Source organism: Delphinapterus leucas, chromosome 13, assembly GCF_059928025.1.
Source record: "Delphinapterus leucas isolate spDelLeu-1000000601 "Yukka" chromosome 13, BTC_Dleu_Yukka2, whole genome shotgun sequence".
Lineage (NCBI taxonomy): Eukaryota > Metazoa > Chordata > Mammalia > Artiodactyla > Monodontidae > Delphinapterus > Delphinapterus leucas.
Window position 1 is genome coordinate 74,100,760 of NC_143141.1, and position 26,326 is coordinate 74,127,085.

The window sequence follows — 26,326 nt, forward strand, 5'->3', positions numbered from 1 at the left end:
TTAATTAATTATTTTTGGTTGCATTGGGTCTCTGTTGCTGTGTGCGGGCTTTCTCTAGTTGTGGCGAGCAGGGGCTACTCTTTGTTGCGGTGCGGAGGCTTCTCACTGAGGTGGCTTCTCTTGTTGCAGAGCACGGGCTCTAGGCGCGCGGGCTTCAGTAGTTGTGGCTCGCGGGCTCTAGAGCGCAGGCTCAGTAGCTGTGGCACATGAGCCTTGCTGCTCCACAGCATGCGGGATCTTCCCAGACCAGGGCTCGAACCCGTGTCCCCTGCATTGGCAGGCGGGTTCTTAACCACTGTGCCACCACGGAAGCCCTAAAGGTATTAACTTTTTTAAAAATGACTGAGGCCAGGTCTAAGGCAAGAAAAGTACAAAGTGAACCTCTCTGATCTTTTTTGTGCCAAAAATAAGAAAGCACTCAAAGATTAATGGGACCATAGCAAAAACAGGACCAAGGGTGTACACATTTGACAAAATTCATAAAACTATACACTTAAAAATATGTGCATTTTATTGTATGCAAATTACACTCAAAAAACAATATTATACTAAAAAACAAAGGGGCCATAGAAGCCAACTTGAAGGAACTCCCACAGATAAACTATGGGATAATCTGAGCTTCAAAAAGAACAGTGACCAAGCTTGGCTTTAACACAATTAATAAATAAAAATTTATAAGTCCACATCACTTAAAAAAAAAAAAGGAAAGCTGTTCTTTACAGAAAAATAACAACCAATAAATACAGGAGGAATAAAAGAACGATCAAAGTCATAATTTTGTAATCTCTAATGTAATAACTAATCCAGGCAAAAATTATCAATGAATGCTAAGACCATTTGGTCAAAGGTTGTTGGGGAACAAGATGTTTACATGGTGTTAAGGTATCACTTTACAGGTGACTTACTAATTGCAGAGGAAAAAAATACACCTTTATAATCAAGAGATCTAGTGTCTGATCGCCATGGCCGAGTGATTAGATTTAACATTACACATCATGCGCCTCTTAACATGATGCAATACCCATGCACTTTACCTATGAAGCATTCTTCCCAAACAATGTTCAACCTGAATCTGATCAAGCTTAGAGATCTAACTTCCAGTTTACAGGAAATTCAGAGGAAAGTTAAATATTACTACGAAGAAACATCCAGAATGTGGGACATTCTACAGGCCAGCTGGCCTGGTCTTTTCAAAAAGTCACTCTCGTGGCGGGTAGAGTGGAGGGATATCCTAAATTAAAAGAGACCAAAGAGACATGTTCATTTGTAATATGAACTTTGACCAGGTCCTGGTTTGGAAAAAAAAAAATGAAAAGAAAGGGCATTCTTGGAACAAGTGTGGGGGATTTGACTATGAACTGGATACTAGAAGTTATCATACAATCATTATCATCTTAGCTATGGTAATGGTATTGTGGATAACAGAGAAGGTCCTCATCCTTAGGAGTACTAGCTGAAGAATTTAAGGCTGAAGTATCAAGATGCCTGAAACAATGTCAAATGCTTCAAACCATATAGCTATAGAAAATATGGCAAAATAATAACACTTATTAATGCTAAGTGAGGGGTATTTAGGTGTTCACTTTCAATTTTATTGTACAGTTGACATTTTTTAAGACAGAAAGTTGAGGAAAAACCTGTAAATCTCCAGCCTGGGACCATAATCAGAAACAGCACCATTATCAGGAATGGGAAAGTAAGCTGGCTTCAGGGAAAAGATAATTTTTATTTTTTACATGCTGAGCTTGAGATACCTAAGAAAACAGGTCAAATTTAGAGATTTGGAAGTCCTCTACATAAAAAAATAAAGATTAAGTAGATGAGATTTTTAGGGAAAAGCATGCACGCAGAGAAATGCAAAGTTCTAAGGACTAAAACTTACAAAATACCTTTAAAAACGAGATAGAAGAAGGGATCCAGTTTTTTAAGAAGTAGAAAAGAATCAGTCAGAAAATGGAAGGAAAACCGTAACGGCGTAACATGAAGTCAAAGGAAGACAGTTTCAAGTACAGCTGACAGTGTCAAATGCTACAGAAGACAAAGTCATTGAGGTCTGAGAAAACATTGGTGCGTTTAGTGATTACACAGTCATTATTAAGAGAAGCTTCCAAAGTAGTTACTGTAGAGCAATGGGAATGGAAGCAATTATGGGATTAAGGAGAATAAATGGATAGTCAGAAAAGAAAAGCAACTGCTGCTTTCATTCATTCTTAGAGGCTGGCAGGAAGAGGACAAACAGAACAAGATGGGCAAAAAGGTGCAAAGAAGGGTTTTTTCAAACTATGAAAGACCTGTAGCTGCTTAAGGACACACAGGCAAAGCATCAATGAATGATAATGCCTTACATGTTGACTCTCATCAAATTATTCTTCCATCTGAATCTCATGCAACCACATCTAATTTTACATTTTTATTTGGTTTGCACAGGAACCTTCAGGGCTCATTCTAGGCTTTTTTCTAGATAAATAACCACATCCCCATCCCCCCAGGGATACCAAAATCTGAGGATGCTCGTGTCCGTTAAATGAAATGGCAGAGTACAGTTGCTCCTCTGTATACACAGGTTCTGCATCTGTATTTGCATTATTTGTTCAGCTATCCTCGTACAGTATGAAGTTTCTAAGATAATCATCAAATATATGTATTGTATTGACTAGCCTGATCAATCTAGCCCCACATTGTTTACAACCGGCAGCTAGCTAGAGTACTCATTAAGGAATACTGTCATGCCAAGAAATAGTCACGCCTACAAAATAAAGGTCGCTGACATCCACCAGCTGCTTGAATTTGTGTAGCACATATGGCTAAAACGAAGAATAAATGAATCTGATAAAATCTACTGTTTTTTCTCACCACATAAAAGTTAACATATCTTAGATATGGAAATTCCATTAAGCATGCTATTTCAAGTGTAAAAACTGAAGAAGAGTACTTTTAATGAAGAACTAAAATGAAACTGCATTTACTTACGAAAGCGCTGCTCTAGCCAAATCATGTGGCATCAGGTCTTTATATCTGGGGAAAGAAAATAGTTTAAACCAAAAGCCTAGAGCTTTAATAAAAAATGTTTTTCATTCTGTTTGAAATACCTAAAGAAATAATCTAACATATGATGCTATAAATGCACTTAACATCATTCCAAATGAAGAAATAGTGTGACTTTGCTATTTGTCAGCCTTAAAAGTCTGGCAAGCCTTGACTCCTTTAGAGCTGGCTAAGAAGCGAACAAGAATCTTGCCTACTGTCGTATTGTTCAGCATGACACATGTTAAATATTTAACATTTAATATTTTATTTAATAAAATATTTTTATTTAAACCCCACCTTTTAAGTTCTCCTTTATTTTATTTTATTTATTTTTATTTTTTTTGCGGTACGCGGGCCTCTCACTGTTGTGGCCTCTCCCGTTGGCGAAACACAGGCTCCGGACGTGCAGGCTCAGCGGCCATGGCTCACGGGCCCAGCCGCTCCACGGCATGTGGGATCTTCCCAGACCGGGGCACGAACCCGCGTCCCCTGCATCGGCAGGTGGACTCTCAACCACTATGCCACCAGGGAAGCCCTCCTTTATTTTATTTTTTAAAAATTCATTATTTATTTTGTGATGCCTCAAGGGACATGAGCAATATATTAGGACTTTTAAGAAAATTTTGTTTTGAAGTAATTTGAGGTTTACAAAGAATTGGAAAGATAAAACAGAGTTCCTGTATACCCTTTACCCTGCTTCCTCTAAAGCTAATCTTACATAACCATGATGTACTTGTCAAAACTAAGAAATTAATACTGGCACAATACAATTCACTAAGCTACTAACTTTATCTGGACCTCACCAGTTTTTCCACTAATGCCCTTTTACTGGTCTGTTCCAGTAAAAGGGTATTATGCATTTTGTTGTCATGCTTCCTTAATCTATGCATTTTTTTGTCATGCTTCTATGCATTTTGTTGTCATGCTTCCTTAATCTCCTCCAATCAGTGAAGTTTCTCAGTATTTCCTTATCTTTCTTGACCTTGACACTTGGAAGACTAGGGTTATGGATATGAGGGAAGTGTATCACAGAGGTAAAGTGCGCTTCCCACTGCTTCTTATCAGAGTGTACGTGATAGCAACATGACTTATTACTGGTGATGTTAACTTGATCACTTGGTTAAAGTATGGTTTTCTTCACTCTTTTTCCCTTTCTGAACTCAATTTGTTAGAAATGAGTCACTACTCTGGCCCTTACTCAAGAGGAGAAGAATTAAGCTCTACTTCCTAGTGGAAAAAGTAACAAAGAAATTATGGACACATGTTAAAATCATCACAGTAGTTAATAAATGCTTGAGGGGAGAGAGTTGAGGCTATGCAAATAACTTGTTTCTTCTTAATATTTCTCACCCACTAATTTTAGCATTCATTCGTAGATCCTGGTTGCAGCAATTATTCCTGTGGTGTTCTAATGGTGATTTATTTATTTATTTTCCTCATTCCTTCTGCATGTATTAATTGAAATTATTCTTTAAGAAAGATTTGTCCTTTCTCTTTTATTTTTTATTCAATCATTTATTTATATCAGATTGAACTCATAGATATCTGATGTATTCTTTGGGTTATGGTATAATACCATGATAACTTATTAATTAAATTGTTCCAGGTTTTGTCATTGAAAGTTATTTTAGGTTGGTCCTGTCTCTATTTTTTTTTTTTTTTTGGCGGAGCCGCATGGCTTGCAGGATCTTAGTTGCCTGACCAGGGATTGAACCTGGGCCCCTGGCAACGGAAGCACCAAGTCCTAACCACTGGACTGCCAGGGGATTCCCGGTCCTGTGTCCTATTGACATGCTCCATTTTTTTTAAAATTAATTAATTAATTAATTTTTATTTTTGGCTGCGTTGGGTCTTCGTTTCTGTGCGAGGGCTTTCTCTAGTTGTGGCAAGCGGCGGCTACTCTTCATTGCAGTGCGCGGGCCTCTCTCTCACTATCGCAGCCTCTCTTGTTGCGGAGCACAGGCTCCAGACACACAGGCTCATTAGTTGTAGCTCACGGGGCTAGCTGCTCCATGGCATGTGGGATCCTCCCAGACCAGGGCTCGAACCCGTGTCCCCTACATTTGCAGGAAGACTCTCAACCACTGCGCCACCAGGGAAGCCCTATTTTTTTTAAGCACTTCTTTACTTTCTGGCACTCCAAAATGCTCCAGGTGCATCTTGTATTTTTTTTTGGCCCAGACCTAGTCATTCTTCTAGGAAGCCTGGTTCCTTCTACTGAAGAATGGGTATTTAGAAACCAAGATGTGGATGTGAACTCTGTTTGTCTATTTAAATTTAAAAAATAAATTCCCTTTATTTTATTTATTTATTTTTTTGCGCGGTACGCGGGCCTCTCACTGTTGTGGCCTCTCCCGTTGTGGAACACAGGCTCCGGACGTGCAGGCTCAGCAGCCATGGCTCACGGGCCCAGCCGCTCCGCGGCATGTGGGATCTTCCCGGCCCGGGGCACAAACCCGTGTCCCCTGCATCGGCAGGCGGACTCTCAACAACTGCCCTTTATTTTTAAGTCAAAGATTTAACCATTGGATTAAATAAGAATATTCATTCTTTAAATTCCTAAAAATTAAAACCTAAAAAATCCAAAAATGTTTTTATTTTTACTCTGAATCACAGAAGAATCATCGGTAGTTTTAAAAATCTTTCATAGGTAAAACCAGTTCCCTCAAATTTAGAGCAGAATAACTTGGGAAAAAGTTGTGTGTCAATTTTAAAATGTCTGAACCATAATTATTCAGCATTTTACAATCTTTATTCTCATGCTCCTATACCCCTCTCTACCAGGATGCCTGACAGACTCCCAAATGTCACTGCTGCAGTGTGCTCCTAAGAGTGCTTCCAAAGTGCTTCCTGCCTCTAAGAAAAACTTGGTCTTTCAAATATCACTCAAGTTGAAAGCAAACCTTCTTCAAATTAAACAGGAAAAGATCTTTTTCTACCTAGAAAATGATCTTCTATTATAGAAGACTCATTTGTCACCTCAATCATAAGATTAACAATATGACTTAACTATTTGTCTTCTTTATAAATTCTTCCTTCTATATTATTTTTTGGTCACTTTTGTTCTGTACATGAATATTACCTTAAAATTTTTATTCTTTCTTCTCTATTAATTATATTTTCTTACGTTACTCAATGCTCTTCTCTGTGTCACTAAATTACTCATGAACTTTATCTTCTTTCTCAATTAGGATCCTAAATTAAACTAAAACACAATAATAAAACACAACAAAAGGAATAAACCCTATGCTAATGTGCTGAATATCTCAAACTTCACGCAAATACCAATTATCAAAGCAAATGTTTAAATAATGTAAGTAAATATAGTTGAGCGTGTTTGTATTTTTTTTAACAGCTAGTAAAACAGTTGGAATCAAACTTCTACACAGTATACAAACAGCCCTTCCTAGCCAAGAACTTTCTTCTCTTGATGGAACTTTCTTTTCCTACCGTGTTACTGCTGAGTACAGGGAGGATCCCCTCTTATCACTTCCCTGCCGCTAAAGCTTCAGATTCTTACTCTTACTGCTGTTGTGTCAGTACAGGAAAGTTATAATACTATATTGAGAGAAGAGGGAGAATGAAGAAACTTCACCAGCATTCACTTATATAAGAAAAATACTCTCTAGGTTCTAAACCATCGTTTAAAAATGAATGTTTATCGTTTGTGTACGTATGCGCGTGCACACATACACACACACAGGTCTGTATCTTCCACAAATGGTGCCATTATACACACTGCTCTGAACCTCGCTTTTTACACCTAACATATCTTCAAGATCTTCCCATATTAGTACAGAAAGGTCTCGTTATTTTTAGCAGATGCCTGGCATTCCCTAGCAATATTTTTCAGTTAGTAACTGTTACTTCAAAATACAAACAATAGAACAATCTAAACAGAATAGAACCAATGTTTCATTTAGTTTGCACCTAGTTCCCAAAGTCCATCGTCAACTTTTGGACAGCCTGGGCCTCACTTGGGGACAAGAAAGGAGGAGAAAAGTCTAGGGAGAATAGCAGTTTGGTTCTGGGGAACCTGGGGGCTGGTCTAGGATCATTCTTATTCCATTTATTTGGGGTTGTGCTGTACCAGGGTTTGGACCAGTCCATCAACTCCAATTCTGACAATTTCCAGGAAACCAAAGCCACAGATTAAAGGCCCTTCAGAATGCCCATGGGCCCACATCCTCCATATTCAAACTTCTGAAGAGGCACAGAAACAACGTACAGTACTTCTCTTCAGATGAGGAAAGGATATCTCTGTTAGAAGCAAACTGTCTGGTCCCACACTAGGTGTTTAAAATATGACTGGTTCAGTCTAACACTACATGAGGCTTACTCAGCAGAATGGATAAAAAACAAATTTTGTCATTATTTCACCACTGGCTTGACTTATTCTGTATTAATTTCATGAAAATGTTTTTCATATATTAGTCCACTAGCAATAGTATTACCTACTGGGTTACACTGACAAAGATCCCTTTTGAAAGTGCCTTAAAAAAAGGAATAAATAAAGTACATGGGGTGATGGATGTGTTAATTAACTCAACTGTGGTAATCATTCCATAATGTATATACATATATATATATATATATATATATATAGTTTTTTGAATATGTATATATATACAGTTATTATTTGTTAACCACACCTCAATACAGCTGGAGAGAAAAAAGAAAAAGACAGAAAGAAAGAACATGTAGCAAAATCATTTCATACTTACGAAGTGCCTGACAGCAAAAATGGAGTGCGGACACCATCTACCACCACAATGTTCCTCATGTTGGGTTTGGCTAAGGTTTGCTTCGATTTCGCCTGGACAGCTTTAAGAGAAAGTTCAAAGAACAATTAACTAAAATATATGAAGTCAGGGATTTCCCTAGCAGTCCAGTGGTTAAGATTTCACCTTCCAATGCAGGGGGTGCGGGTTGGATCCCTGTCAGGGAGCTACGATCCCACATACCTCGGGGACAAAAAAAACACAAAAACATAAAACAGAAGCAGTATTGTTAACAAATTCGATAAACACTTTAAAAATGGTCCACATCAAAAAAATCTTAAAAAAATAAAATAAAATATATGAAGTCAAATGACTTTTTACATTTTTAAAGACAGACATTCTAAGAAGAATTGTATCATTCAATGCCAAGTTGCATTTATCATTTACCAAACCACTTCAACTAAAAAAAAAAAAAGATTAAGAAATTAACTAGCATTTACAAATTTCCAAAAAATATTTAAATACAGAGATTATACCTAATGATAAGGTTGTTTATGCCATTAACAAATTGTTTTTGGTTTTTTTTTTTTTTTTTTTTTTTTTGCGGTACTCTGGCCTCTCACTGTTGTGGCCTCTCCCGTTGCGGAGCACAGGCTCCGGATGCGCAGGCTCAGCGGCCATGGCTCACGGGCCCAGCCGCTCTGCGGCATGTGGGATCTTCCCGGACCGGGGCACGAACCCGTGTCCCCTGCATCGGCAGGCGGACTCTCAACCACTGCGCCACCAGGGAAGCCCTTTTGGGTTTTTTTTAATCAAATGTTTGACAATCTATTCCACTGAAAGCAACCAATTAAGTCTGCCCTTAATATTAGAAGTTACAATGACTGATATCGTTTAGTCTTCATATAGCTTAATATTCTTGCTTTTCTATGTAGAAATAAAGGCATTTGGTTGGTGACTACTGCCATTCTACAAAAACCCAGAATGCTTCCTGAATTCTGGCTCAATTTGTCTAGTTATTTTCTAACATCAAAAGAGCAACCTTGGGGCTTCCCTGGTGGCGCAGTGGTTAGGAATCCGCCTGCCAATGCATGGGACACGGGTTCGAGCCCTGGCCCGGGAAGATCCCACATGCCGCGAAGCAACTAAGCCCGTGCACCACAACTACTGAGCCCACACGCCTACAGCCCGCGAGCCGCAACTACTGAAGCCCGTGCTCTGCAATAAGAAGCCTGTGCACCACAACGAAGAGTAGCCCCCGCTCGCCACAACTAGAGAAAGCCCGTGTGCAGCAACAAAGACCCAACGCAGCCAAAAATAAATATATAAAATAAATTTTAAAAAAAGAGAGCAACCTTTCTCTAATGTTTTAATTAAAAAATAAAAACATGAACATATCCTGGTGGTTAAAAGAAGAGAAAGATAAACATAACTAAAATATGGAGAGTAAAACTAAAGTTCCCTCTTTATGTCCTCTGCTGCCATGTAATTTCCTTCCCAGAGGTAGATACTGCTAATTTGGTGTATATACTTTACCACTTTTTTTCTTTTTATGCATGTACATGCACACACTTGTGTATTATGTTTACTTTTCTGACTTAACAATATAGCTGGAAGATCTCTGTGTTTGTGTACCTACATGTGTCTCATTCTTTTCTTATTGCTGTTAATGTTGAAATTCATCTCCTATCACCATTCCTTCATTACCAGAGATAGAGAAAAATCCTAAAGAATTGGGAATAAAATTTTAACAATCACCTTACCACAACCACTTATGTCACAGAGAGCTACTTATGATAAATATCTACAACCAACTTTAAGAAAATAGTAGTGAAAGCTAAGAGTCATGATAAAATGGGGTACAAAGATTCTCCTCGCAGCTCTAATTGGTTGGTGAAGGAGATAAAGGCACGTGGAGATTATCAAGGAGACTGTAGCAAAAACAAGCATGTGGTGCTAATGGCCAAAATAAAGGCAGTATCATTGTGAATGGAAAGGAAGGGACCAATACAAGAGATTTTATAAAGGAAGACTATGTATTTTGGTGACCAATCAGATATGGAAAGAAAGGAAAACAGGATTATAAAGGAAGCTTAGAGACTAAGAAAACCTAGTTATTCTACACAGAGTAAGAACTGGTTTTGGAAGAAAAGTGACCTCAATTTTAAACATGCTAACTCTGAGGTGATGGAGAGACACCCAGGTGGATATGTACATTTGACAGAGAGCTAGAAATGCAAAACTAAAGCTCCAAAGAGAAGTGAGGTGTAGCTGGGAGAGCCATGATATATATGCATTTTAGAATACAGAAGAGGCAGATGCCCCCTTGGTCTTGCCTGCCACTCCCTTACGTTGTACTCAATAAATCTCGCTTTCTACCCTCACTTCTGGCTTGGTAAATTCTTTTACCACCCATGTTGCCAGCCCCATCGTCACACTCTGTGGGCATTTTGAAGGCCAGTACAGGGATCAGACTGCTCTCTCCTCTCTCTGCCTTTTCTGATCCGTCTTCCAACAGGTAGCGATCGGCCTGCTGACTCAGGGCAAATGGCCATGTCTACTCCTTGGTGGAACCCAAAGGCCTCCAGGACGAGACTCCAACTTGCTCTCGCCCTAAGGGGTACATTCTGGAAATGGTCTTTTCTCCTCTTCAACACTGCCGATGGTCTGAGGTCTCTGGAGACCGGGGACTGCGTATCCTGGCCAAGGCGACTCTTCAGCGGACCTAAAACCCAGTCCCATACCGACCAACCGTCCCTGCCTAATCGGGTGGCAATGTCCTTTGGCCCTAGCCTTGGTACTCCTCACTTCCAATGCCTGGTGCAGTCGGCAGCAGCGGCTTGGCGAATCCAGGCATGCTGTGAGATTCCCCTTCTCTTTCCATCTTCCCTTGAGGACCGTCCATCCTGATCCACCAACATTTCCAGGTACTTCAAGTGAGTCACTACAAAAACGATTTCATTCCATCAAGCTACAAATGGTGACAAGACAAGGATTCCAACCCCTAGAATCAATATAGTTGACTACTCTTGAACAGGCCTCCCCAAATTTCTATTCACACACAGCCCCATAGCTGATCAGCAAAGCCAACTGGGACCCCACATCGCCCCTTCTCAGCACAAGTAGCATGAGATGATATTGTCACCCAGATGTCAGTGATTTGACTTTGCTGATCTGTTGGTGGGAAATATGGAGCTTAACAATACAACAGCCATCTTAGGTTGGGGAGGTCCTTTCAAGATAAGACAATCACACCCTCCCCCAATGGAAATTACCAACAGTCGCAAGCAGTTGGTATACCAGGAAGATTGAGCTATGACATACGCAGCCCTAACCACCATATGGGTAGAACATTAACCCAAGGGTGACCAAAAGAGACCAAAAAGAAGCCCAGTTTCTCTTCCCCCAGGGAAGACCCCCTCTTGGTCTCGCCCGCTGCTCCCTCGCAGTGTACTCAATAAATCTCGCTTTCTACCCTCAAAAAAAAAAGAAGAAAAGCAGAGACATATTTTGCAGTGCCTGCTCACCCATAGCCCCCTCTAAATGGAGCTGCCCTGCTTAGAGTCCCTGCAAAGGGGCAATCATAGACGTCATGTCCCTAAGCCCACACCCAAAGCTGGTTAGATTCAGGGTGGGTACTACCTGACTACCTGAAGTCAATCCATAGAGTGGCCAACCAGTAACCCACGTCATCTACCTACAAGTGATAAGCTGCATCTGATTCTCTCTCACAGGAATCTAAGCAAAGCATGGAGAAAAATACCAATTAGTTGAAGCTGAAAAAATGCCATGAGGAAGAACCAGGGTGATAATAAACGGAAATTATTTTTAAGGCAGAGTTATGGGGCAGCAAAAACCCTGAGCGAGCAAAGAAGTCAGCAAGAGGAGTGAAGAAGAATATATATAAAGAGAAGCAGGAAGGCCAGGAAAGTGACACACCATGTGGCCATGACTGAGACAAAGTGGCTGCCCCTAGAGCTGCTTGGTTCCTAATACCTCCCTACCTGTAGTATTCAAGCCCTCTTATCCTTAACTTGAGTGGGCCCCTTACTCACAATAAAAGACACTTGGTTTTATGATCTCCCTACATTTAGAGGGCAGAGAGAAAATGTGGGACAGAGGGTAAACTTGAGAGGTAGTAGGAGACTGAGGAGAAAACAGTACATGAAAGCAAAGGCAGGAGAGTATCAAGGAGCAGAGGATGGTCAAATATTTCAACACTCAAGGAGAATGAGGACTGAAAAAAGGCTGCTAAGTTTGAAGATCTGCAGATTACTTGTGACTGACCTTGGACAGAATAAAGTGATGAGAGGAAAAGTCAGATGACATACCATCACATCATTCCACTTTTTAAGAACTGACCGCATGGTTCCTTTTACACACTTTCAGATAAAATTCAAATTCCTAACTCTTCTAACAAATTCCTTGCTTTACTTGGTTCCAACTGAATGATCCAAAAACGTTCTCCGCCACTTCTCAACATGTAGCAAGATGAGCAAGCCCCCAGTCCCTCACAGCCTTGACTTCATTGCACACCCCTTGCCTTCATTCATACACCCTCCCATCTGAGTGGCTCCTTTCTGTCCATCTAATCCTTACCTACTCTTAAGGCCTAGTTCACATTCCACCTCCTAAATAAAGCCTTCCCTGATAACTACAGCCACCTGTAGTTCCTGCCTCTTAACTTCTAGGGCAACCTATGGGGCAAAAATTGGCCAAACAATTTAGCATATTATAAAGTAATTAAAGTAATACTGGAAGTCACATTTAAAAATAATATTCATTATATATTGAACAGTCACCCAAAGGACTCTAATTCTGTTTCATGTGCACACTGGCTCCTAATCACTTCAGAATTTTCTCAAAGGCTCTTTTTTATATATTCCACAGTGCTATGCGCACTCAGTAGCAATGTACTATAAGAATCTGAATAGGGGGTTAAAATATCTGGGTGCTAGTCCCTGCTCTGCCAAAAATTTCTTAGTTGCAAATATGGGAGCTAGATTAGATTACCTCAAGCACTCCTCCCAACTCCAAACCTAGTATTCTATGGCTGACATATACATTCTGTATTTCACATACATAATTAAAATCAAAGCAGAGGGCTTCCCTCGTGGCGCAGTGGTTAAGAATCCGCCTGCCAATGCAGGGGACACAGGTTCGATTCCTGGCCCAGGAAGATTCCACATGCCACGGAGCAACTAAGCCCATGTGCCACAACTACTGGGCCTGTGCTTAGAGCCCGTGACCCACAACTACTGAGCCCGCATGCCACAACTACTGAAGCCCATGTGCCTAGAGCCTGTGCTCCGCAACGAGAAGCCACCAGAATGAGAAGCCTGTGCGCTGCAATGAAGACTAGCCCCCACTCGCCGCATCCAGAGAAAAGCCCATGCACAGCAACGAAGACCCAACGCAGCCAAAAAAAAAAAAAAAAAATCAGGGCTTCCCTGGTGGCACAGTGATTAAGAATCCACCTGCCAATGCAGGGTACACAGGTTTGAGCCCTGGTCCGGGAAGATCCCACATGCCACGGAGCAACTAAGCCCGCGTGCCACAATTACTGAAGCCCACGTGCCTAGAGCCCGTGCTCCGCAACGAGAAGCCACTGCAATGAGAAGCCCATGCACCGCAACGAAGAGTAGTCCTCGCTCACCGCAACTAGAGAAAGCCCGCGCACAGTAACGAAGACCCAACGCAGCCAACAATAAATAAATAAATAAACAAAAAAACCTTTCATTTAAAAAAAAATCAATCAAAGCAGAGAGAAGACATGCCATGTATTATACCATTGTTTTATATATATGTATGTCTGTGGATATAGATATATAGATAAACAGATGGTCCTTGACTTTCCATGGTTCAACTTATGAATTTTTAACTTTAGGATGGTGCAAAAGCAATACACATTCAGTAGAAACCATACTTTGAATTCTGAATTTTCATTTTTTTCCCAGGCTAGCAGTAAGTGGTATGATACTCTCTCATGATGCTGGGCAGCAGTGAGCCATAGCTCCCAGTCAGTCACACAATCACAGGGGTAAACAACCAATACACTTACAACCATTCTATACTCATACAACCATTCTGTTTTTCACTTTCAGTACAACATTCAATAAATTACATGACATTCAATACTTTATTATAAAATAGGCCTGTGTTAGATGATTTTGCCCAATGTGTTCTGAGCATGTTTAAGGTAGGCTAGGCTAAGCTATGATGTTTGGTAGATTAGATGTACTAAATGCATTTTTGACTTACAATATATTCTTTTTTTTTTAACAAACTTATTCATTTATTTATTTATTTTTGGCTGCATTGGGTCTTCGTTGCTGAGCATGGGCGTTTCTCTAGTTGTGACAAGTGGGGGCTACTCTTTGTTGTGGTGCGCAGGCTTCTCGTTGCAGTGGCTTCTCTTGTTGCAGAGCACAGGTTGTAGGTGCATGGGCTTCAGTAGTTGTGGCACACGGGCTCAGTAGTCGTGGTTTGCGGGCTCTAGAGCACAGGCTCAGTAGTTGTGGCGCACAGGCTTAGTTGCTCTGCGGCAGGTGGGATCTTCCCGGACCAAGGATCAAACCCACGTCCCCTGCATTGGCAGGCGGATTCTTAACCACTGTGCCACCAGGGAAGTCCTGACTTACAATATTTTCAACTTATGATGGATTTGTCAGGATGTAACCCTATTGTAAGTCAAGGAAGATGCATAGTATATATAGCCATTGAATAAGTCAAAATTTCCATCAGACACATTTCCAGTCAATCTGATGACTGCAAACATCAATAAACCTGTATCCCTCTATTCTAATTCCTTCATCCTAACAGCACCGTCAAGCATATTCACATGCAATTCAAGAGGAACTAGTTACAAAATTATTGCAACCTAAAACCTGTTCAGCATGGGTACATTCCCACTCCCTCCCCTCAAATCAGCTGGTTACATTCCTTTGTCTTATCATGTGCCCTCTTGCACCACTATCACCATCAACGTTAACAGAAATTGCTAGGACAGTGTTAGACACCAGGGACTCTAAAAGGCTTAAGTCTCAGAAGGGCTCACAACATAGTTGGGGAGACAGAAACACAAAACACTTTAAGAGCAATATGAAAAAGAATACTCTATGTGCCAGAAAAATGCCTTCCCTCTGTTGGTATGCAATGTGACCTTCTTCTGGTTGGCAAAGAATCAGATCTATCTGTCTGACTGCAAAGTCCTGGGTGAACATTAGAATTAGGGAAAAGGTGAAATGAGATAGAAAGGAATTATTCTTTGTGAGCCTATACAAATCTATATTCTAATTAGAATTTAGAGGCCACAGAAAATATATTTGTGACATGACAACGTGAAACTTTTCTAGGTGAGATTAGGCAACAGACCCCTGATAATATACTTATGTAAAACAATATAAAAATATCATCTTGTACATATATATATATATATATATTTTTTTTTTTTTTTGGCCGAGCCACGTGATATGCGGGATCTTAATTCCCCAACCAGAGATCGAACCCATACCCCCTGCAGTGGAAGCACAGAGTCCTAACCACTGGACCTCCAGGGAATTCCTACCTTGTACTTATATTGAGCTTACAGTTTTCAAAGTGCTGTGAAATATCTTCATAACTACTTGAGGTTAACAAGACTAAAATTATTATTCTTTTTTAGATAAAGAAACTAAAGCACAGGGAAGTAAAGTGATCGGTTCAAGGCCAAACTGCCCAGAAAGAAGTAGAACTGGAACAGAGCAGAGGTCTTCTGAATCCTAGTAAGACGCTTTTTCTATTAAGCTATTATTCAAGTAGAAACACCATAATAAAACCAAAATCAAAAGTCATAGTCAATACAGGACCCAGGCAAGGAGAACCTGTCTGGGGATTTTTAGCGCTGGCCAGTGAAGATACATACCTACAGTAGGTTCTGCAAAAGTATGTATTCAACAGTGAAGAAGTCTTTACCAAGGGTCTAAAAGACCATGTAAAATCAACAAATTTCCTTCCTTTTTCATTTCATACTGACTGAACAACCTTCTGTTATTAACTGGTTCCACAGTCACACCTATTTCACGCACGCATCCTCTTGCACATGGACTAAGAGGATATTCATTAACAGAGAAGCCTGTCACTGAAAGTTTGAAAAGTTACCTTTTGGCTCCACAGCAGTCTCCAGAGTGTTTGTACGCTAATCATCTCTAGGACTGACAGCCAGTAGCTGATTAAACTGACCAGTAAGGTTCATGGAACCTCCGTGACTCCATCAGGCTCCATATCCCAGAAAGCAGCCTCCTGTCAACATCCTCGAGCCCACCCTACACCATGTACTATTGTTACTGATTGGTCCTACATTGTTTTAATTTAAAGGCAACAGTGATGTTCATGTTGCTCAAAAAAAGCAAACTAGTTTTGGTTTTTATTCAAAATTCACAAATTTAGATTCTAGAATCTAACTTCTAAATCAGACTTTTTTTTTTCTTTTCTTTCTTTCTTTTTTTTTTACAAATTACTGTACCTGCGGCAGCTCGTAACTGGGAGGAACAGCTCAGAGGTCTCACAGCTGGAAGACAAAATAAAGTGTTTACAAAAAGCAGTACAATTCCATGTCTGTGCAAGATGCTTACACAACCAAATCTAATCTTAAAAAGAAAGTACAAATGAAACTTACAAAATCTGAGGGCCCATTGTGATGTACTGGGAAGATATTTTAAAGTGTAAGTCAAGAGGGAAGTCATTCTTAAATCTAAAAAGAGAAGAAAAAGACTTTCTGGGTTATTTGAACAATTTGTAGCTTAGAGTGTAGTCTATGATCTCTGATATCTCATCCATGACTACTATAAAATACTTTAAAATTTACTCTATTACCAACTACCCTTCCTCTAATAATATAATAGCTACACTGACATAGTATACAAACCACTAATCTAAGCAGTAACCCATCTAATCCTCACAAGGACCTATGAAGTACGCATGATTATTTACACCCTTCGTAAGAGATGAGAAACGGAGGCATACAGGGATTGAAAGACTAGTAAGAGGCAGAGCTGTGATTTGAAGCCAGATAGTCTAGCTCCAGAGTTTATGTTTTTCTCTAGGGCCAAAGGAGTAGAGCCTGCTGGACATGATCATGAAGCTACCAATGTGAACTTCCTGATTTTGATGGTTGTATTGTGATTATGCAGAATGCCTTATGGAATGTTTGTATTTGAAGGGGATACACACTAAAGTATTCAGAGATAGTGCAGTATCACATCTTAACTGCTGTAAGAAAAAGAAGTTCATACACTGCACTTGCTACTTTTTTATAAGCTTGATATTATTTCAAAATAATAAAAATATAAACCCCTCTATATTAAAATATATTAAATATATTAAATACTTCCCTAAATTCCCAAAAATGAGTTCCTACAAATCAGTAAGAAAAAAATTGGCAAAGGATATGAACAAACTGTTCACAGAAATAGAAATATCAATACAAATGGCTCTCAGATACATGAAAAGATGTTCAATCCTCATTCATAAGGGAAATACAAATTAAAACGGCACAGAGGTATAATATTTGACTTAAAGGTCTGATATTCATCATGTGGTAGCCTGCACACACAGGCTCTCTCATATACTGCTGCTGAGGGTGTAAACTGATGGCACCTCCACAGATGCATCACTATGGAGGGCAATTTGGCAATTATTGTAACTGTAAAAAACTGCAACTGCACCTAGCTTTTGATCAGTAATTCCACTTCCCTGAATTTTTATTTACATAGTTGGTCTGTGTAAACAAAAGAATACATCAGAAATGATGAGATGTCACTTTTGAGATTAGGCTGTTAAGAGATCCTGCAGCTCCCGTCTTGGTCCGTCTCTCAGATCACTCGGTCTAGGGGAAGCCAGCTGGCACCTCAGGAGCAGCCCGATGAAGAGGCTCTGGTGATGAGGAACTGACACCTCCTGCCAACAGCCATGTGACTGAGCTTGGAAGTGAATCCTCTAGCACAGACAAGCTTTCAGATGACTACAGCCCTCGCCAGCATTCTGACTGCAACCTCATGAGAAAGTCAAAGTCAGAACGACCCAGCTAATTTGCCCCCAAATCCCTGACCGTCAGAAACTGTATGAGATAATCAATTTTTACTGTTTTAAGCTGCTAAATTTTGGAGTAATTTGTTAAACAGCAACAGCCAATATAAAAGCCTTGTTTAACTTTTCTTAGGTCTTCATTGACTAAAAAGAGATGCCCTGTGGCTTCCAAAAAGAAAAAAAAAAATCACATTTACCAAATATATGGATTGGAAAGAGATGGAGGAGTCCAACCTCTAGGCTTACCAGCCTAGGTATACTCAAGGGACTCTGGCCAGGGAGACACAAATTGGCCCATGAGATGGGCACCACTTTTCCAGAAGCTACATTTGATGCCACTTGAGTCTGGAATATAAACCCCCATAAGTAAAGTTCCTCTTGAAATAAAATTCATGAAACTAGTCAAGAAAATATTGATTGAAAAAAAGGGGGACCTTGCTCTAACAGATATCAAAACTTTCTATAAAGTACCAGTAATTAAACAGTTCAATTCTGGCACAGTAATAAATGAAACTAATCAACAGAACAGGATGTAGCAAGTTCAGAAGCATACTCATGTGTATGAAAATTTAGTATGTAATAAAGATAACATTTCAAATAAGTGGGAGAAAGGTGAATTACTCAATAGATTTGTTGGGTAAATGGCTAACCATTTGAAAAAAAATTAGATCCATAGCTCACACTTATAAGTACAAATTACAGATGCATTAATCTAAATATATATTTTTCTAGCTTACTACAAGAATATATCAGAGAATATTTTTATAATCTTGGGGAAAGGCTTCCAACATATGGTATAAAACCCAGAGGCCATAATGGAAAAGAATAACTAAAAGAACTGATTAAAGAAGCATTTAAAATATCTACATAGCAAAAGACACTAAAATAAAGTTAAAAGGCAAACAATAGATTCAGAGAAAGTATTTGTAACATGGAAAACAAAGGGCTAAACCCCATACTCCATAAAGAACTTCTACAAATTACAGGAAAAAGAGAAACAATCTATAATGGAATCTGCGGTTTTCACCCCAATATCCATTTCACACCATTATGTAGTTGTCACATGTGGTTTACATGGGACTGAATCCAGCTCAACTCCAGGGTTTAAACCAATCAGAATAATCTCATTCTCTTTGGTTCAGGCAACCAAGGCCTAAAATAATCGTGCATGGTATTGGCCTTGACCACTGGTATCGATTTAGGGATGGTCTTAGTCAGTCTGACATTCAAGTCTTCTGCCTGGAATTCTGGAACATACATCTTTCCTTCTGAGGCTTGGCATGGCTAGAGCAGTTTGCAAACATGATAAAAGCTAGTGTAAAGGTAGAGCTGGTCTCAAAGGAGGACAGAGCTGAAAATTCAGAAAAAAGAAACTAGAGCCCTGATTGAATCATATCTGAAACCCACCCTCCCACTGTGCTTTTCCGTTCTGTGAGTCAACAAATCCCCTTTATTAAGCCAATTTAAGTTTAATTTTCTGTTATTTGCAGCTGGAAGGCTCCTTCCTGAAACAGGACCAAAAGGAAAAATGAGCAAATGAGCAATTCACAGAAGAAAAAAAATGTCAAATAAATAAAAATTTAAATGTTCAACCTCACTAACAATAAAATTTTTTTAAAATTAAAACAAGGTCATTTTGGGGTTATTAAGTGGCAAAAATTAAAAATATGGTTAGCACACAATTCTTGTGAGAATGGATTTATTTAAGCACTTCCATATACAGTTGATAAAAGTATAATTGGTAAGGCCTTTTTGGAAGGCAATTTTTATTTCTCTCTCAGATTCTGAATTGTGAATTTCTGAGCCTAGTAATTCTTCTTATTGGTCTTTAAGCAACAGAAATATTCAAGTTGTATATGTAGCAATCATAGATCTCTAGCCAATAGAAATACTCAAGATGTAGATGCACACAGGAGGAAATGGTTAAATAAATTATAATATTACAAACATACCATGGAATACTGTTCAGCAGTTTGTAAGGAAAAATGAAACATAATGACATACATGTATATACTGACATGCAAAGATGTCCACAACATATATTAAATGAAAAAGCAGGCTGCAGAATAATATATATATAGTAAGACTCCATCTTATGACAGAAAGAGACGAAAATCCGTAAGGCTGAATCTATATATGGAAGAGATAAAGAGGGACTTTCATTTTATATTCTTCTGTCTTCTTAAAATTTTTTTTACAATGAGCATCTTATTTTTAATGTACAGTATAATTCTAGTTTTATAGAAAATCTGCATATACTAGTATCTTGATAGATGAAAACATACAAATGCATTTTAAAAGTCCAGAAAAATACAAAGCAAATGTTAACAGTAGTTATCTTTGGGTGGTGGAGTTATTGGTATAGTTATTTTCTTTAGACTTCCTGAAGTTTCTGGGAAAAAAATTAAATAGAATATACATCCCATCAAAAATTAATAAAAAGTAGAGACAGATTTCAAAAGAAAGAAGGACTAAGCAATATATGACCTAGTTATTGTCATCTGCTTTAAGCTTTAGGAAATACATTTTGACTCAAGGATTTGGGGAGCCTGGGTAGGCTTGAGTAGGGTGTGCAACTATAGAAAGATGCATGAAGTTGCAGGAACCTAGGAGCAAGTAACATGAAGAAGGGGCTAAACAAGTAATGAAAGCAAGATGGAGTGGCTCTAACAGCTCATTATTACAGTATCATTAAGACACAGTCCACAATATCCTTAATAGCACAAACACTAAAGGCAAACCGCCCAATCCAAATCCTGGCTGTACCCTAGTTGTATGACCTTAAGCAAGCTACTTAATTTGCAAAAAGGATTCTTGATGACCTCCAAAGGCCAATTTCTTTCTCTGTTTTAGGAGTAAGATGTAGATAATTCATCTGTAAGATGCACCTGTAAACTGTAGATAATTAAAGTACTTACTTCACAGGTTGTTGTGAGGTGTATATATATATATACATATATATATATATATGGCACTTAGAACAGTGCCTGATACATAGTAAGGGTTATACATGTGTTTGCTATTAATTTTAGTGGGTGATGGTAAGACACAGAAGCATAACATTTCTGCCCTTGATGGAGCTTATGATTTTGCTCAGAATACAGGAAACAAAAAAAGCAAGAGCCAAAAGCGTGACCTAAATCAGGGGATGGCAAACTTCAACCCATGGGCCTCTAGCTAACAACAGATTTTACATTTTTAAAAAGTTGTAGAGCAAAACAAAACAAGGAATATGTGACGGAGATCAATGTGGATTGTGAAACCTAAACTCTTTACTATCTGGCCCTTTACAGAAAAAGTTTGCCACTCTTGATCTAAACAGTAAGTGCTACACCGAATTAGATGCAGAAAGAGCATTATGTGGGCAGGAGGCAAGCTTTGAACTGTAAAAACCTTATGAGCTGGAGGGCCTTTGGAGGTCATCAAGAATCCTTTCTGCAAATTAAGAGATCACCGCTCAAGCAGTTTCTGCTTAAGGTGTTCACAGTGATGGGGGATTCACTATTTGACTTGAACTTTAAACAGAAACCTCTCTTCTTTCTTTCCATACTCCTCAATTCAGTCTCAACTTCCCTGCCATTTCCCCCTGCCTCTTCCTGCTCCCTCTCCTGCGGAACAGTCAATCTGGTTTACAGTGAGACTTAAATTTATGGCCGAATCCTGGCTCTGCCACCTACCAGAAAATTTACATAATCTCCGAGCCTCCCAAACTTCATCTACAAAATGTAAATAACAATTTTGGGATCGTGAAGATTAAATGAGAGGATGGTGAAAGGGCCTAGAGGGCCCTCAACATTGCTTTTTGTAGTCAATCACTTGATTCCAGGACTCAAGCCTATCTTTCCAGCACAAAAACAGCTTTCAGGCAACGCAGAGCTCTTGACTAGAAGTTAACAGACCTCTAGGCCTATTTCTACCACCTGTGGCCATGGGTAAACTCACTCACCCTGATTCATGGGCTTCACCGATAAAGTGAAGGGCATGATGAATGACCGGATGAATGACCGGTCCCCTCAGGATTAAAAAATAATCTTGAGCCCTGGATCTCGGAGCGGGACACAGGCATGTCTCAGCTCCTCCCACATTCGAGTCCCGAAAAAGCCAAACGACCGAGACTCACCCTCGGTAACATAAAAGGGGTAAACCCCGGGCCCTGTACCGAATCTCCATTGCCGCCGGCCTGGCTCCAGGCAAAGCAGGCGAAACAACACTGGAACACAGGCCAGCGCTTTAAACCGACACAAACACAAGCCAACAGTTCGTTAACATGCGGTGATAAATTAAAAGACACAGGCGACACCACTGCTCTGAGCTACAGACCGAAGGCTAGGCCAAATTACTGCCCAAATTGCACTGGTACGGGAGAGCCCCATTGAGAAGCTTCCTTCCGCTCCCTCGAACTCCACAGCCCCAGGGAGAGGAGGAGGCCGCGGGCGTAGTAGGTGGGAAAGGAAGTGCAGACCTCGCCGGGGAAAGGCCAGGCGGAAAGCCGAGGGCACGCGCCTTCTCACCTTAGCTCGCGTGGGCTCAGACTCCTGCTGCCAGCAAGGTTTGGATCCGAGCGACGGGACCCGACTGGATCAAGGGGCGGGCCCTGCCGAGAAAGGACCCTTCAACCTTCCCACCGGCTCCGCGGGCTTCGCAGGCCTTCCGGGCTGCCCTCCGGCTGCCTGACTGGAAAATCCAGAACTCTGTCCCTCTCTTCCCTGACCTTCCTTCCTCCCCGCAGAGAAGGTGTCCTTTCCGCCCGGTTAGCCAGAAGCAAAGGGCGAGGTTAAGGAACCGGCGGCAGCTCGCCATAGCGGTTTTAGTCAGGCAGTACATCGGGCACCTGGCCAGAGCCAGGCTACGGAAAGAAAAGTCCTCTGCTTGGCTCCCCCGACTTGAAGCGCCTTCCACTTTCGTCCTCTCCTGCTCAAGATGGTGGCTTCCCGGGCAGTTGGCAGCCTCAGCCGCTTCACTGCCTCCAGGATGCTCCGTTGCCCAGGTGAGGCCTGGTTGAGGGCGCCCAACAGCCCCGGGCAGAACTCCTACGGAGACCCGAGCTTCCCCGGAGCCTCGTCTCCCCATCGCTGCCACCTCCCTGCCCCGGCCCAGGGTCCCAGCCCTGGATAAGGGGGAGGGATGCTGCTCTGGGATCTGGTCTCTTGTTCCCTGGCGCAGGGACTGACATTTCCTCTCTCATGAGTCCTGCAGCGATTTCGGGCTCCATAAGCCCTAATGTTTCTGAGCCCTGTCCACCCGGTCTGGCACTTTCCGCTGGTCTCCTCATTTCATTTAATGATGGCCTTGAGCCTGTTCCTACGAGATTGGGAGGACTAGGAGGACTAGGACAGTCCAGTCTGTCACATCTTTGTGGCTCCATTGCACCTTGCCTGTAACAAGAGGCATCTTAAAACCGTGTGTGAAATTAACCAGCCTTGCAAATTACTGCCATTCCCTGCCCCTTTTCCCCAAAACCTTTTTTGTACCTATTACCACACTTCAATAGGAAGCTCAACTCTTGCAGTTCCAATAATCCCAGTATGAACGTATAATATATTGATTTTCAAGGGGTAGGTTCTGCAATTTGCTAGAAGAAGCATTTTTTAAAAATTACGTAGATACTCTCTTAAGGAGCAAGGTGTTAGATAATTTTACAACTATTTCTACCCTTGTTTCTGACGATACCCAGTTAGCTTGCATTAGCTCTATTGTCTTTTTGTCTTCAAACTGGCAGTGAAAGAGTTAAAGTGGGTGACTGTGGAAAATCAAGCATTTTCCTTCCATCTCAAATCTTAAGGTGAAATGTGACTTTTTATTGCATGTTGTACTTAATATCGGTTACTTAATTAGAAATATAATTTATAATATGCCTTCCTCCTTCTGAACCCCCCGGGGTAATACCGCATGCTGTTTTTGGAGGAGTGCCTGGAATCTCCCTTTACTGTAAGGGACTAATTTCGAATGATTGAATCTCTTCTGCTTTCTTATTTCGACCAATGTTTTTAGTCTCCACAGGACTGCTTTGTGTGTGTGTGTGCGCGCATCAATCATAAGATTACAGAAAATTGAAATGCTGTGAAGACTGGGGAAAGGGATTAAGAAAAAGAGAATCACCCATTCCCTTACTACTCACATACCTACTGTTAGCATTTGGTCATGTGACCTGACAGTTTGTCTATTTTCCACATTTTTGGTTTAACACTTTAAAAATATCAAATGTATATTTTTGAGGTTCCCCTCCATTGATTTTAAGGTAATGCAATTAAAAGCATTAAATTTGGAGTCTGACTTCTGGGTTTGAATCTAGCTCTGCCTTTTACCCTCTGGTGACCTTGGGCAAGTAATTTCTGTGTCTGTTTTCTCATTTGTGAAATGGGGAATAATACCACCTTGTGAGCTTTAAAGGAGTTATTTTAGGTGTAAAGCAGTTTTTCGTGGAGTAAGTGCTACTAGTAACGTTAATAAATGTTAGCTGTTATAACTCTTTCCTGCCCTGAAGAACTATGATTCTATTGATACAGATATGAGACTTTTTTAAAGTAATTTTTACATTTTACATGTGATAAAAGGTTACAAGCCTAGTTTTTCTATATTTTTTATAGAAATATATATACACACGTGTGTATATATTTTGCATTGTGTTTTAACCTATAAGAAAATATGGCTTGGGGAAGGAGGGTTAAATTGGGAGATTGGGATTGACATATACACACTACCATATATAAAATAGATAACTAATAAGAACCTACTGTATAGCACAGGGGAACTCTACTCAATACTCTGTAATGACCTATATGGGAATAGAATCTAAAAAAGAGTGGATATATGTATATGTATAGCTGATTCACTTTGCTGTACAGCAGAAACTAACACAACATGGTAAATCAACTATCCTCCAATAAAAATTAATTTTAAAAATTAAAAAAATATAGCTTATTATAGCTATTGCTCCTTTTAGTAGCAATGTATAAATTTTGAAAAAAAAGTCTAGAAAGTGAATTTAAAATTACCTGCACACCTGGATTGCCATTTAGACTCAACAGACTAACCCTAACCCTAACCCTAACTGAAAGTCTGTGCCAAGGCATTGCCAAACATTTAATGAGATTATGACGTTTAATGATGGATGATTAAAATCTCTTGATGCTGCTTTGTATTTCTTGAAGTTTTGACCCATTCCTGCCTGAGTGCTATAATTCTGAGTATGACTATCAAATGAAAATCACATCTTGACCAAAATATCTTGTTTATTTCCCACTCTTACTCTAAATTCAAATTCCTGATTACCTAAGTGGTAGAATAATTTCACAGGAAAAGAATTGGAGGCAAATACCTTAGTAGATGGTGTATATTTAAATTTGACTCTCACTTCCTTAATCCTGTCCCTTCCCCCGGTACTAAATATTGAGAAAAGCTGTTGATTGTTACAACAAAAGTAACACTTTCATATTTGAAATTTGTGTTAGAGTAATCCAGCTCTCTGCACTGCTGTAGTCTTCGATCTTGTAGGTATCTTGTTAGGTATCTTCTCGAGTTAAATTATTTAAATGATTACAAAGTAGGCCAGAGGTTTCTCTCTCTTTTGCTGGCACAGGAAATATAGGCTAAAGTTCACCCAGCTGCTCTACAGCAGGGGTCCCCAACCCCCGGGGCTGCAGGCGAGTGCCGCCTGAACCATCCCACACCCCACACCCCCACCAGTCCGTAGAAAAATTGTCTTCCATGAAACCTGTCCCTGGGGCCCAAAAGGTTGGGGACCACTGCTCTAAAGTAAGCTTTCCTAATTAGGAAGTGAGGAAGGCTGGATTCCAAAAGCAAAGCTACCGAGTACTTCAACTTGATTTAGTTGACTGTGGTTTGAAATTGTTTTCCAGACATGATTGTACATTTGCTGGTTTTTTCTTTGTTTCTTGTCTCTATTGATTTAGAGGAGGTTTTGTGTATGTCTATATGGGGGGGGGGGAAAGGTAGGTTAGTGGATGAGAGTTTATGGTTTACAAGCTAATGAGCTCAAACCTGTTGTCTCAAATATTTGGTCTTCACAATTACAACCCACGTCCAAGCCCCTTCACCTGCTCTGTTTTCTTTTTTCCTTAGGCACTTATTTTCTAACATATTTATTTCCATATTTATTTTTATTGTCTTTTATCTGTCTTTCCACCCCATCTTCTCCCACCCTGCATTCCTGATCAGTTCCTTCTCACTAATTCAGTTTACCCTGTTCTAGCTAGAATTGCCTATTATCTGGCTCCCCTCCCACAGAATTTCTACTTTATAGGGAAACTCCTTTCTATGCCAGGCCTGTTTTCACCTCCTCCACAAAGACAGGGATTTTTGTCTTTCTGTTCACTCTAGGCCACACTAGATTTTTGTTGTGGAATATAAATGACTATGAGATGATGTTGGAGGAGATTACAGTTTAGTTTGGGGAAACACCTGCTACAGATGCAACGATTAGAGAACAAAACAGTGAGTAATAAAGATAAAATTTGGGCAGGGAAGGCAAAGATCCTTGTAGACAGAATCTC

General features: G+C 40.1%; 2 protein-coding genes across 3 annotated transcripts in view; one reads left to right on the top strand and one right to left on the bottom strand.

Moving 5' to 3' along the window:
• The window catches only part of HADHB (hydroxyacyl-CoA dehydrogenase trifunctional multienzyme complex subunit beta), a 38,006-nt gene extending 15,580 nt beyond the window's left edge, over window positions 1–22,426 (bottom strand). The window contains exons 1-5 of one of the 2 annotated variants that reach the window (XM_022574267.3): window positions 22,325–22,426; window positions 16,405–16,479; window positions 16,252–16,296; window positions 7,752–7,851; window positions 2,971–3,015 (exon numbers count right to left, since the gene is read on the bottom strand). In XM_022574267.3, the coding sequence (XP_022429975.1) occupies window positions 2,971–3,015; window positions 7,752–7,851; window positions 16,252–16,296; window positions 16,405–16,471 (257 nt within the window). In that variant the 5' untranslated portion in view covers window positions 16,472–16,479; window positions 22,325–22,426. Of the gene's footprint in view, window positions 1–2,970; window positions 3,016–7,751; window positions 7,852–7,934; window positions 8,185–16,251; window positions 16,297–16,404; window positions 16,480–22,324 lie in introns of those variants that run through there. The other variant, XM_089923373.1, reaches the window with a different exon arrangement.
• A 244-nt stretch (window positions 22,427–22,670) lies between these two features.
• The window catches only part of HADHA (hydroxyacyl-CoA dehydrogenase trifunctional multienzyme complex subunit alpha), a 53,846-nt gene continuing 50,190 nt past the window's right edge, over window positions 22,671–26,326 (top strand). Inside the window, exon 1 of the mRNA XM_022574264.3 lies at window positions 22,671–22,800. Coding sequence (XP_022429972.1) covers window positions 22,734–22,800 — 67 coding nt within the window. The 5' untranslated portion in view covers window positions 22,671–22,733. The remainder of the gene's footprint in view (window positions 22,801–26,326) is intronic.